At 38.6% G+C, this 12,669-nt stretch overlaps 1 protein-coding gene across 5 annotated transcripts in view; it reads right to left on the bottom strand.

Annotated features, from left to right (window-relative positions):
• The window catches only part of TADA2A (transcriptional adaptor 2A), a 53,410-nt gene that overhangs the window by 8,123 nt on the left and 32,618 nt on the right, over positions 1-12,669 (bottom strand). For 3 of the 5 annotated variants that reach the window (XM_038548045.1, XM_038548046.1, XM_038548049.1), the window contains 4 exons: positions 9,353-9,416; positions 6,486-6,529; positions 2,289-2,399; positions 728-799 (listed from right to left, as the gene is read on the bottom strand). In XM_038548045.1, the coding sequence (XP_038403973.1) occupies positions 728-799; positions 2,289-2,399; positions 6,486-6,529; positions 9,353-9,416 (291 nt within the window). The remainder of the gene's footprint in view (positions 1-727; positions 800-2,288; positions 2,400-6,485; positions 6,530-9,352; positions 9,417-12,669) is intronic. The other 2 variants (XM_038548048.1, XM_038548047.1) reach the window with 2 other exon arrangements.

Here is a 12,669-nt window from a genome sequence, read left to right as displayed (position 1 = left end):
TCAAGCCTTAATTTCTTCATTACACAGAAATAACAATGCCTATCTCAAGTTTGTTATGAGAATCAAATGATAACATTCAGGGGAAATGCTAAGTGTTGGGCCTGGTGTATGATAAATTGCTATCTAGATGTTAGCTGCTATTAATATAATAATTATTACTACCTCAAGTAACTGGGATGCAAGCACATAGAGCCATTTGAAGCTTGGTTAATACAAATGATCAGGGCAGCCCCGGTGGCACAGCGGTTTACCACCGCCTGCAGCCTGGGGTGTGATTCTGGAGACCTGGGATTGAGTCCCACATCGGGTTTCCTGCATGGAGCCTGCTTCTCCCTCTGCCTGTGTCTCTGCCTCTCTCTCTCTCTCTGAATAAAAAAATAAATAAATCTTAAAAAAAAAATACAAATGATCAGACCATGCATCACAAAATTTTAAAAGACTGAGACTAAAAATTAGAACACAAAATCCTTTTTTTGGGGGGGGCACAGCAGATTCTCAAATCTAAAGGAGCACCTCTCTTTTGTCATCACTCTTATTTTACCTGAGATGATCCATATAATGGAATTTATAAGAATTAAACAGATGAGTCTTTACCGGAAAGACCACTCATTCCCAAAAGGGAAAGCTTGTTTTAAAAAAACCCACATCACTTCAAACAGAGACTTCCTCTTTGTGTTTAGAAGAGACTTGCCCCCCAAACAATGTGTAGCTTAATAAGCACACTTACTACAAAAATTGGTGATGCCTGCTGTCCTGTATTCCTGGAGCCTCTTGATTTCCCTTCGGAGTTCAAATTCCACTGTTTATCCCAAAAAGAATGAAGGAGAAAAATTGGAAAAACAAAATCATCATCAGTAAGCACTGGTGCTGTTGAGTATTTTCAGTAATACTGCCTTATACAAAAGACAGGGCAATTCCATGTGAGGAATCCTATTATGTTAGTGACATCTCATTAGAAATTTTACTCAAGAACTGAGAAAAATCTACTCTAGCCATCTTTTCGCTGCCATCTCCAACTGGAAAAAGCAGCTGGAATTGTCTCCCAGAAAACATACAGTAAACTGGCTGAGTTCATTTAGCTACAGAAGTAACAAATATAATTTTCTTAAACAACTAAGTTTCCCTGCTCTATTTATCCTCTAATAACAGTTTTATCCACGTAACCAAATTCTTTTATAAAACCTGTCTCTGCTATTACTTGATGTGGTCCTTTTGCAAGCAAAAGACAAAAGCTCTGTGCTCAAGTCCTAGATAGTTTCTTGACAGCTTTTCTCCTATAGGAACAAAAGAGCATTGTTTTCCATAGACCAAAGATTTCTTCCTCTGAGTGCACAGATCAGGTTGCAACTACTTGGGTTATTATGTGATAGAACATTCAAATTTGAGTGCTTTGAAACAGAGGATGAAGGAAGAGCCTGGACAATCCATTGGGTGTAGTTCTTTAGAGTGACACATAAACCAGGGATGGCACAAACTGGGGCAGGAAGTAAAAGATCAGTCACCTAGTACAAATCACAAAAAGAATGCCAACCAAACAGGGTGTTTGATGAGGACAACCGACCTGGCTCAGATAAATGCCTACAATGCCATGCAAGAAATATTTGCATGATGAGAACAGGACAAGAGCCCTGGTAAAGCATTTTCCCCAGGACTAAATTTGAGGGTCAAATACACAAATCTTGTGATGAAAAGGTATAGACTAAGCCACTTAGTCCAAATTATTTTAAAATGTAAGCCTTATGGCCTTAACAAACTTTAATTTTTTATAGTGAAAAATCAAATGAATTCTCTCAGACAGGCAAAAAAAAAAATGGCAGAAGCACTGGGGTGCCTGGCTGGCTGAGTCAGTTGAGCATGGACTCTTGATTTCAAGCCCCAAAGCCTGGGATTTGCTTCAAAATAATCCAGTTGAGGGTGAGAGAAGAGGGGGTGATAAAAATGAAAGTGGATTGGTCATGTATTAATTGCGGAGCTGGGTGATAGTTACATGGGGGTTCATTACACTATTATCTCTACCTTTGTATATATTTGAAAACTTCCATAATAAAAAGTGAGGGGAGAAACTACTAAACTACTGCTTAGCTGAGAAAAAGGAAAGCTACTGGGCTTTTTAACTCCTTCTCTTCCACCCCTGAAGTCCCAAATTTAGTTCAAGGTAATAAAGGGGAAGAGAAGACAAAAATATCCATTTATTTATTTATACAACTTCACCTAAAACATACCATTTTGTCTATTTATATCAACACACACAAACACAAATATTTGCACAAGGGTTAAAAAGCACCTACGTGCATGGCTTTCAATGAACTTGTCGTGCTCCACTGGCCCCACTATCCTTGCAAATCGCCTCATTGTTTCGTAAAGGTCTTGGACTTCCTTGGGATACCGTCGTTCCATTACTACAGAAAAAATAAAACACGACCATGCCATAGAAAAAATAAAAATCTCTACATTCTCATTAAATGGAAGGACAGACACTATTCCTAACCTGACTAATTTACCCATGACAGGAAGCAAACAGGAAAGCCAACAATGCAAAACACTAATCATAAAGATAACAGCATCACAGTGACTATCACATAGGGATATTGTTATTCCTGGAGAACTGAAGATCATCTGCATTACTGAACAGCCTGTGACCTCCACACCTCAGTCTCTTAATTTGTACAGGGGCAGGGACTGCTGGTAGTAATGGGAAAGACAAAGGTAGATCATGCATTTTTAGGAACAATGTTGGGCAAAATTTCTGGTATTAACCTCTGCAGGAAAACAAGGGAAATGCAGACACAATAATCCATCTAGAAGAGGCAGACTAGCCTATAAAAAATGTGTGATCTCTTCCATATCTACTAGAAATCTCCTTACCAACACATCCTCAAGTGAGACATTTATTTCTTCACTCTCTATAAGGGTCGTTTTGCCTTCCTCTAAGTACCACAACTTAATTTACTACTAATGAAATTATATTTTCATAACTATCATCCAAGTAAATGGTCATATATACAGGGTAGCCACAGTCAGTAACTCTGAGGATCACTAATGACCACATCCCCCCACCCCACTTTTTTTTAAGATTTTATTTGTTTATTCATAAGAGAGAGAGAGAGGCAGGCAGACGGAGAAGCAGGCTCCATGCAGGGAGCCCAATGTGGGACTTGATCCTGGGTCTCCAGGATTAGGCCCTGGACTGAAGGTGGCGCTAAACTGCTGAGCCACCTGGGCTGCCCTAATGACCACATTCCTAATAAAAAGTACTATCAGCAAAGAAGATGGGGAGTAAAACCTACCAACAATAAGTGGTAGGTTGGAGTAGCCAGGAACTGCTACTTGGTCATTTCATTCAGATGAACTAAGCTGAAACTTATTAGGTGAGTTAATCAGTAACTAAGCTAGTTCTGCTCACTTCTAGAGTATAGATACATGCTTTCCATTATGATAGTTATTTAAATTAAGTCCTCTTGGGCAGCCCAGGTGGCTCAAGTAGTTTAGCACTGCCTTTGGCCCAGGGCCTGATCCTGGAGACCCAGAATCGAGTCCCATGTCAGGCTCCTTGCATGGTGCCTGCTTCTTCCTCTGCCTGTGTCTCTGCTTCTCTCTCTCCTCTCTGTGTATTCTCAGAAATAAATAAAAACAATCTTTAATAAATAAATAAATAAATAAAGTCCTTTTTTCAGCTGAATCTCTTCCCTTGAAAGAGAGATTCTTATCCACAAAGTTCAGGTGCTGATTTCATGGGCAGCCACTGATTATTTTCACTACCAAAAAACCCCCCACAACCAAAAGCAAAAAAACACCCTACAAGGATAGTACAGAAGAATTAGGAGTAATAATTTTAAATTTGATGGAAAAAAAATCCTCTGCCTACAATATTAAGGTCACATACACTCACTATAATGGCAATTGAAACCTCTGAAACCACACTGCGAAGCAACAGAGCCTCCTCTCAGCTCTATACGTACAAAATACAGTTAATAATCAGGCTAAACTGGGAAGCCTGGGTGCCTCAGCAGTTTAGCACCACCTTCAGCCCAGGGCGTGATCCTGGAGACTCGGGATCGAGTCCCATGTCAGGCTCCCTGCATGGAGCCTACTTCTCCCTCTGCCTGTGTCTCTGCCTCTGTGTCTCTCATGAATAAATAAAATCTTAAAAGAAAAAAATCAGGCTAAACTGATCTCTCTTTACCAGCTGAGAATAGAACTTATGTGAAAATCAAGGTCTACAATGAGTAAAGGTCAAAACCCTATTGATCTTTGATTGAAAGCCCAGGCATTCAGACACAGGAACCCACTACTGTAGCTACCAGAATATGACCAATGATTGTCTATAGAAAGAGCAATGAAATCTGATCCTCAGTTATTTTTGCAAGCCAACAGTTCTCAATGAGGATGAAGTTAAACAGGCAAGGAAATGCTAGAAGGAATATAAATTGATAGAACCATCTTTTGGAAACCAATCTGGTAGCATATGTCAAATGTTTTTAATGATCACCTTCTTTGAACTATTAACTCCACTTTTAAGAATCTACCTTAAAAAATATTCTAAATATATATAAAGCTTCATTCACAAATTCATCATAGGATTATTTATAAAGATTCAAAAAACTAAAAATATACTAAATATCTAGTAATATAAGTTTAGCAAATTATATACTTACATATATATAAATATACAATATATTTATATATTAACTATTAAGAGTGACATCTTCAAACCACTATCACTTGAAAAAGTATAAATGGAAAGTGAAAAAAAAGTAACATACTTATTTTTTTATCACAACTATATTAAAAAAACACTTAACCCATGACTGGCTGACCTGAACCCTATAATGGCACAGGGTGCCAAACTCTATTGGATTCTATCAACTAGGATACGAAGGACAATAATCATTAGGTACTTTTACAAAAAAAGAGTATTACGACTTAGAAATATTATAAACATTTATATAAATATTGTAATTATTATAAGATCATCATTCTTACTTGCTAAACAAACTCTAGAGTGTAGAAGAAGAAAAAGTACAGGGATACTTTCTGCTCAGCCCTAGGTATCTTCAATACTTAAAACAGTAAGGTCAAACAAAGTGTGCATTCACTTAGAAGTCATTATAGTTTTACTATCACCATCAGACAATGCTAGATGTCTTATAATTGTTTGTCCACTACTATGCAAAATAGAGGTTGCCTTTTCAATAAAAATGTTTTAACAACCTGATGATCAAGGTTATGTTATGTTTAACATATAGTTCCTACCCAGTTCCAGAAAATGATCCATTAATATTTATGCTGTAATTAAATTATACTTTTTTAAATGTTTTTTTTTTTTTAATTTTTACTTATTTATGATAGTCACAGAGAGAGAGAGAGAGAGAGAGAGAGAGAGAGGCAGAGATACAGGCAGAGGGAGAAGCAGGCTCCATGCACCGGGAGCTTGACGTGGGATTCGATCCCGGGTCTCCAGGATCGCGTCCTGGGCCAAAGGTAGGCGCTAAACCGCTGCGCCACCCAGGGATCCCTATACTACTTTTTTTTTTTTTTTTTCCTATACTACTTTTTAAGAAAGGAATTATCATACAAGTGTTGATCATATGTTAATGGTTTTGAGCTCTCACTATGTAACATAATTGCCTTGAAGATTTCTTAAAAATAAAGATATTCAGCCCCGGGTGGCTCAGCAGTTTAGCGCCGCCTTCAGCCTGGGGTGTGATCCTGGAGACCCAGGATTGAGTCCCATGTCAGGCTCCCTGCATGGAGCTTGCTTCTCTGTCTGCTTGTGTCTCTGCCCACCCCCCGCCTGTGTCTCTCATGAATAAATAAGTAAAATCTTTAAAATAAAATAAAATAAAGATATTCTAGGACTAACCCTCAGAGATTCTGACCTAATTAGTCTTGGGTGATACCTAGGCATCAGAATTTATTTATTTATTTATTTATTTATTTATTTATTTATTTATTTACTTACTTACTTACTTACTTACTTACTTACTTATTTATTTATTTATTTATTTATTTATTTATTTATTTATTTATTTATTCCAGAATTTTTAAAAGTTTCCTGTATGATACGCTGGAGCACCTCACTGGCTCAGTCAGTAGAGCACATGACTCCTGATCTTGGGGTACTGAGTCGAGCCCCACCTTGGGTATGGCGATTACTTAAAAAAAAAAAAACAAACTATATACAAGATGCTAATATGCAACTTGGATTAAGAACTACTGATACAGGGTGGCTCAGGGGTTGAATGTCTGCCTTTGGCTCGGGTTGTGATTCCGAGGTCCTGGCTTCGGGTCCTGCATCGGGCTCCCCACAGGAAGCCTGCTTCTCCCTCTGCCTCTGTCTCTGCCTCTGTCTCTGTCTCTGTGTCTCTCATGAATAAATAAATAAAACCTTAAAAAAAAAAAAAAGAACTACTGCCACAAATGATTTGTTCAAAACTGTTCAATAATGTTGGAAGAAATTTTAAAATAAAGCAGCTAATACTTACACTGAAACTTTCTAAGGTTGATTAATCCATGGTCTCTTATAATTCTAGGATGAAAACAACAATAATGTTTATTATAATTAGTTTCACAACTAATAATGTCTTCCACATGCAGCTTTTACTAGACATCTGAAACACTATGAAGTGGAATACTCAGGTTCAAAGTTATCACTCCCCACAGAGTTCTGAAGGGTGGTAAGTCTGCTAACACAGGGATCCCTGGGTGGCTCAACAGTTTAGTGCCTGCCTTCAGCCCACGCCTAGGATCAAGTTCCACGTGAGGCTCCCTGCATGGAGCCTGCTTCTCCCTCTGCCTCACTCTGTGTCTCTCATGAATAAATAAATAAAATATTAAAAAAAAAAAGTCTGCTAACACAATTTTAGGCTTTCAAGCAGCATATATTTTTCCTTTCCTTGGACATGGTAGATTCCCAGTAACTGTGCTGGATGGGTAAGTGAGCACTCAAAAAAATTGAAAAACGGGGGGGGGGGGGGTGCCTGGGTGCTCAGTCGGTTAAGCCTCTGTTTTCAGTTTGGGTCATGATCCCAAGGTCCTGGGATCAAGCTCCACATCAGGCTCCCAGCTCAGCGGAGAGTCTGCTTCTCCCTCTCCCTCTCTCCCTGCTCATGCTCTCTCTCAAGTAAGTAAATAAAATAAATTTTTTAAAAATTGAAAAACAAAGGGATCCCTGGGTGGCTCAGCAGTTTAGCACCTGCCTTTGGCCCAGGGCATGATCCTGGGGTCCCGAGATCAAGTCCCGTATCGGGTTCCCTGCCTGGAGCCTGCTTCTCCCTCTGCCTGTGTCTCTGCCTCTCTCTCTCTCTCTGTGTCTCTCATGAATAAATAAATAAAATCTTTTTAAAAAATTGAAAAACATGTCTATAACTTGGAATGACACAGAAGGGAATCAGTGTCCGTGTCATAAGAATTAATCTATTCGATTTAGGGAATTGAGAACAGTCATTTAAGAGAAATGGCTAAACCATAAAAGGGCACTGTGATCACATCCAACATTTACAAGTATACATGTTTACATTCACATAATGCTTTGAAGTTATTTGAAGTAAGTACTGTGCTGGTTTAATGGGAGGGCCCCAACATAAGATCTAACAGCAACCTCAACCACTGAGTTCCAAGATACTGTCTAGCTCAAAGTATGTTTTAAGCAAAACAGAATTTAAGTAAACCAGGCAGAGCTGTGGCTGGAACCTATGATTTGGATACCACAGGTATTCATGACTAGTAATGAAGCTTCTCACAGGGGCAGCTGGGTAATCTTTTCCAACACTTGTCAGAAGCTAACTTTCAGCATGCTTTACTTTAGGTCACATTTTGGTCTCTCGAGAGTGCCTCCCAAGTCCTATTCCACTTTTTTTGTTGTGATGTCAGTGTTTCCAGTAACACCCTGAGAACACACACACACACACACACACACACACACTCTCTCTCTCTCTCTCTCTCTCTCTCATACCCCCAGCATACCCTTCCCTGAACTGTTAATAGTCTCTATAATAATTAGGCTCCGCTCTAACAGGGGTCTGGGATCCATAATTTCTCAGGCTGAATGTATGTTTTTTGTTCTGCTGCAAAGAGGAGTAACTGAGAGTGTCTGAAACTTGTGTAAAATTTCTTTGAAATCCTTCTAGACAAGACTTCTCATAAAAGTGAGTAATTAGGGGATCCCTGGGTGGCGCAGCGGTTTAGCGCCTGTCTTTGGCCCAGGGCGCGATCCTGGAGACCCGGGATCGAATCCCACGTCGGACTCCCGGTGCATGGAGCCTGCTTCTCCCTCTGCCTATGTCTCTGCCTCTCTCTCTCTCTCTCTCTCTCTCTCTGTGTGACTATCACAAATAAATAAAAATTAAAAAAAAAGTGAGTAATTAGAATGAGAGCATTAAAAAAAGCGTAACAATTTGATAACACCTTGAATTTATCTTACTCCTTTTTTCCTTAGTGTACCCATATTATTTAATGATCATCATAACATAAGAAAGGGTAATAAGAAAGGGATCCCTGGGTGGTGCAGCGGTTTAGCACCTGCCTTTGGCCCAGGGTGCGATCCTGGAGACCTGGGATCGAATCCCATGTCGGGCTCCCGGTGCATGGAGCCTGCTTCTCCCTCTGCCTATGTCTCTGCCTCTCTCTCTCTCTCTGTGTGTGTGTGTGTGACTATCATAAACAAATAAAAATAAAAATAAAAATAAAAATAAAAATAAAAATAAAAATAAAAAAGAAAGGGTAAGAAAGGCAACTCCGGTGGTGCAGTGGTTTGGCACCGCCTGCAGCCTGGGGTATGATCCTGGAGACCTGGGATCGGGTCCTGCATTGGGCTCTCTGCATGGAGCCTGCTTCTCCCTCTCCCTCTGCCTGTGTCTCTGCCTCTCTTTTTTTTTTTTAATTAATTAATTAATTAATTTATTTATTTTTTGTCTCTGCCTCTCTCTCTGTGTCTATGAATAAATGAATAAAAAAATCTTAAAAAAAAGGGTAAGAAAAACCCAAAAAAAGGAAATTTTTTTTTAAAAGATTTTATTTATTTATTCATGAGAGACACAGAGAGAGAGAGAGAGAGAGGCAGAGACACAGGCAGAGGGAGAAGCAGGCTCCATGCAGGAAGCCTGATGTGGGACTCGATCCTGGGACTCCAGGATCACGCCCTGGGCTGAAGGCAGGCACTAAACCGCTGAGCCACCCAGGCATCCCAAGGGAAAGTATTATTATCCCCATTTGACAGGGATAAATTAAGGACCAAGGAAGATAAGTGTCTTTCTTGAGGTCACAAGACAAGCTACAAGTAGAATGTTCTTATGGGTTATATGTGGTCAGTAATCCATAGCTGAAAGAAGGCAGGATGGTTTTCTATACTTACTTTTTTCGCCTTTGTCTCTCCTTTAATCTGGAATGATAGATATCTACTACAGCCATCTTCAGAGCTAAAAACGAACACACACACACACACATAGATATAAAGCCAAGACAAAAATAAATCTTTTACCCAAACTGTCCTAAACTTTGACCTCATATTGCTAACTATTCCACACTCACTGGCTTAGGCAATTTGTCTCTTAGAAACAAAATATCTTATGATATCAAACTTCTTTGTCAGTAAATTACAGTGAAGTTCTTTTTTTCTAGGTATGTATTTATATGGCATTACCCTATAGACAATAATTCTGCTTTCTACCGAACACCTCTTTTGGCCATGCCTTGTTATGTATATTACTAGGTTTCGTATAACAGGAATCTGAACTTTGGTCATACAGGGTTAGAAATTGCATCTATTAGAGTAGTTATAAAAATAAATATTGACTGGGGTTATAACCTCACAGGAGTTAGGTTCAGGAGACAATAACAAAAGAAGATTGATGTGAATAAGGTACAGCAGCACTTTTCAGTTGGGGAGCAACAACTACTTAGGGGATAGTTTTGCATTCAGTAGTGAAAAGTTCTACTAAATGGCCTAACAACCCCAAAGCTATGCTCTGTTTTGTTGCCCACATCCCAGTCCTTTCCTGGCTTTAGTCTCCTATTAAAGACACAGGGAATTAGGAGAAAAGAGTCAGTAGACAGCAAAAGGTTTCATCAATACAATAGTTGTGGTTCTCTTTCTTTCCCTGGCCAATTTTTCCAGCTTCAGAGTTCCTCAGGGTTCTGTGCTCATCTTTCTTATCACCCTTCACTTTATTCCTAGAAACTTATCCACTTCTATGGTTCCACGTACCATCGAAATATAATCTCAAATTCAGATATTTATTTGAAGCTCCAGACCCTATCTGGACATCTCTACTCACATGATCTTCAATTACAAACTTGTACTCTACCTCTTTTCCAAAACTCTGCTAAGACAAATCAGCCTGCCTGTCCCTCCCCTCCCTCCATATCCAGTCAGTCAGTGAATCTTACCTATATTGAATGCTTTAGTCTGTCTCAAATTCATCTCTTTGTCCCTAATCCTATTCCTTAGCTCAGGTATCTTGTCTCACTGAGATTACGGCATGTACTCATTTAATAACTCCATTCCTACCTTATTCCAATTCAACCATTCAAATGGTACCAGGGTAATGTTTTTAAGCATAATCTGATGGTGTATTTCCTCTGCTGACAATTTTTCAGTGGCTTCCTATCCATTTACGGGAGTTCAAACCCTCACATGTTATATAAAATCCCTGATGTCTTGAATCTCCCTATCTTCCTAGGCTTGTTTCCTACCATTCTTTCATACACCCTATACACCATGTGTGTAAAACAATATGCCCTAGGTTGCAAAGCTGCTGAGTACAGAGCAGGGATCCAAACCCAGACAGTCTGGTTCTAGAGCCTTAGAGTAGGAAAGACACTGAAATTGCCCAACATGTTTACTTTCTCTGTGATAGTCCTATATGCTAAATCTGGCTTAACTAAAAATGATATGTGTGTTTAAAAAAAAAAAAAACTCAAAAAAAAAAAAAAAACCTCAGAAGTAAACAACTCCCACAGGCTTTTTATACTCTGAAGACCCTCTAAAATTAGGAAATATAGACTAGCCACTAATAGCTCTAGAAGAAAATATGAGTACTACTTGATTTGGCACTGTGCTACATAAACCATTCTTCTTAACTATAATCAATGGATTCTGAAGGAATCTTAAAATTTAGTGATTTTAGTAGATTCTGGAACTATCTTAATAACTTGTTATCCCCTTAGGCTTTGTGTAAGTTGAGAGTTTGATGGGTTTTAATTACTAAATTTATTCACAGAAGAAAGAGGCTCTAGAGCACAACAGAATAACCTGACATGCATCCTTTGAAAAACTAAAATATACTATTCAGATGTTAGGTAATAAAACTTAACACAACAGCCATGCAGCAAAGAATTTAGTTGTGACAATCACTTCTTCCACGATAGTGAGCTTCATTGAACCAAAATAGAGCCTAGAGCCTCTGTAATACTGATAAACAAAAAAAAGCAATACAATCTCACTGCTCACCAGAAGGATGTAAGATACAAATTCAAGTGTAGCCCATAGGGGCAATGAGTCAACACAGATTTGCATGATCTCCTAGAGTAACTTTTAAACATTATTTTCAAATATGTTCTTATTTGAAATGCAAAAGTTAGATCAGCTTTAGCTGAACTACTCTCCCTATTCTACCTCCAGCTACCCTTGCCAGTAGTGGTCCCTGAGGGTACTTCCATGAACAGTTTGAAACTCACACTTTTGCTTCCTGAAACTAGATTTTAAGGTAGGAAAAAATGCAACCAACCAGGTAAGAGAATAGTATACAGTGGTTCATTACAGTCACCAATTTCTTTCACTATATAAAAGCAACAAAAGTTGATTAATGTACAGTTCTGAGGTGCTGTCAATATGGTATCCCTGACAAGATAATAGAAATAAATTCTGGATACTCCACCCTGATTCATTACTGTGCATCTCACTGCTACCTGCCCTCAGGATAGTCTCAGATTAGAAGGAAAAGATATCAAAATCTAACGTGGGGCTCTGAGCAGATGCACTGTATATGTATGTAACTTCAATCACTGGGAAATGACCAGGAATACTTTATCTACGCCATTCTACCTTGAGTCTGAGATAAAAATAACACAAATTCTAGCTGGATGATCTGAAGAGGAGAGTGGATGCATTATTTTTTTTAAGTATAAAGAAAAAAGTATTAGCTACTATGGATTTTTTTTGTTTCTAACAAGCTCAAAAATTTAAACATCATTGCTTTATTTTTCCTCACAACTGCCCACAACTAAAAATAATTCAATAATATCAGATTAAAGATTTAAGGCAACGGTTTTCAAACTTTTTTTATTTTTTAGGTAGAACTCTTTCTATAAGTGAACTCTTTCTCGATTTATAGGGTTGTTCCATATAAAAGCCCAGGTATTTTGAAATAGTCCCGTACCTGGCTACTGTTTTCTAACACACGGCTATAGAATGATATGCTCTAGACTGCTGTGCTGGTGGAGATGCAGTTTATTTGCCTGTGGTGGAACAGGCAGGTGAGAATAGGGAGGAGAGGATGCATCTCTAACCAAACACAAGTTTTATAATGGACTCTGTTGTTGTTGTTTTTTTTTTAATGGACCTTTTTTTGTATGAGAAACAGAATTAGGTAGTCAACAGTTCAAGGCAGAAAGAAAAAAAAAAAGCTACGTAAACAGCTAACACACACTGAGTACTTATGATGTTCCAAG

Source organism: Canis lupus, chromosome 9 (assembly GCF_011100685.1).
Source record: "Canis lupus familiaris isolate Mischka breed German Shepherd chromosome 9, alternate assembly UU_Cfam_GSD_1.0, whole genome shotgun sequence".
In the NCBI taxonomy this organism is placed as follows: Eukaryota; Metazoa; Chordata; class Mammalia; order Carnivora; family Canidae; genus Canis; species Canis lupus.
Note: the sequence above shows the minus strand (reverse complement) of the source record. Positions and strands in the feature narration are given on the sequence as shown.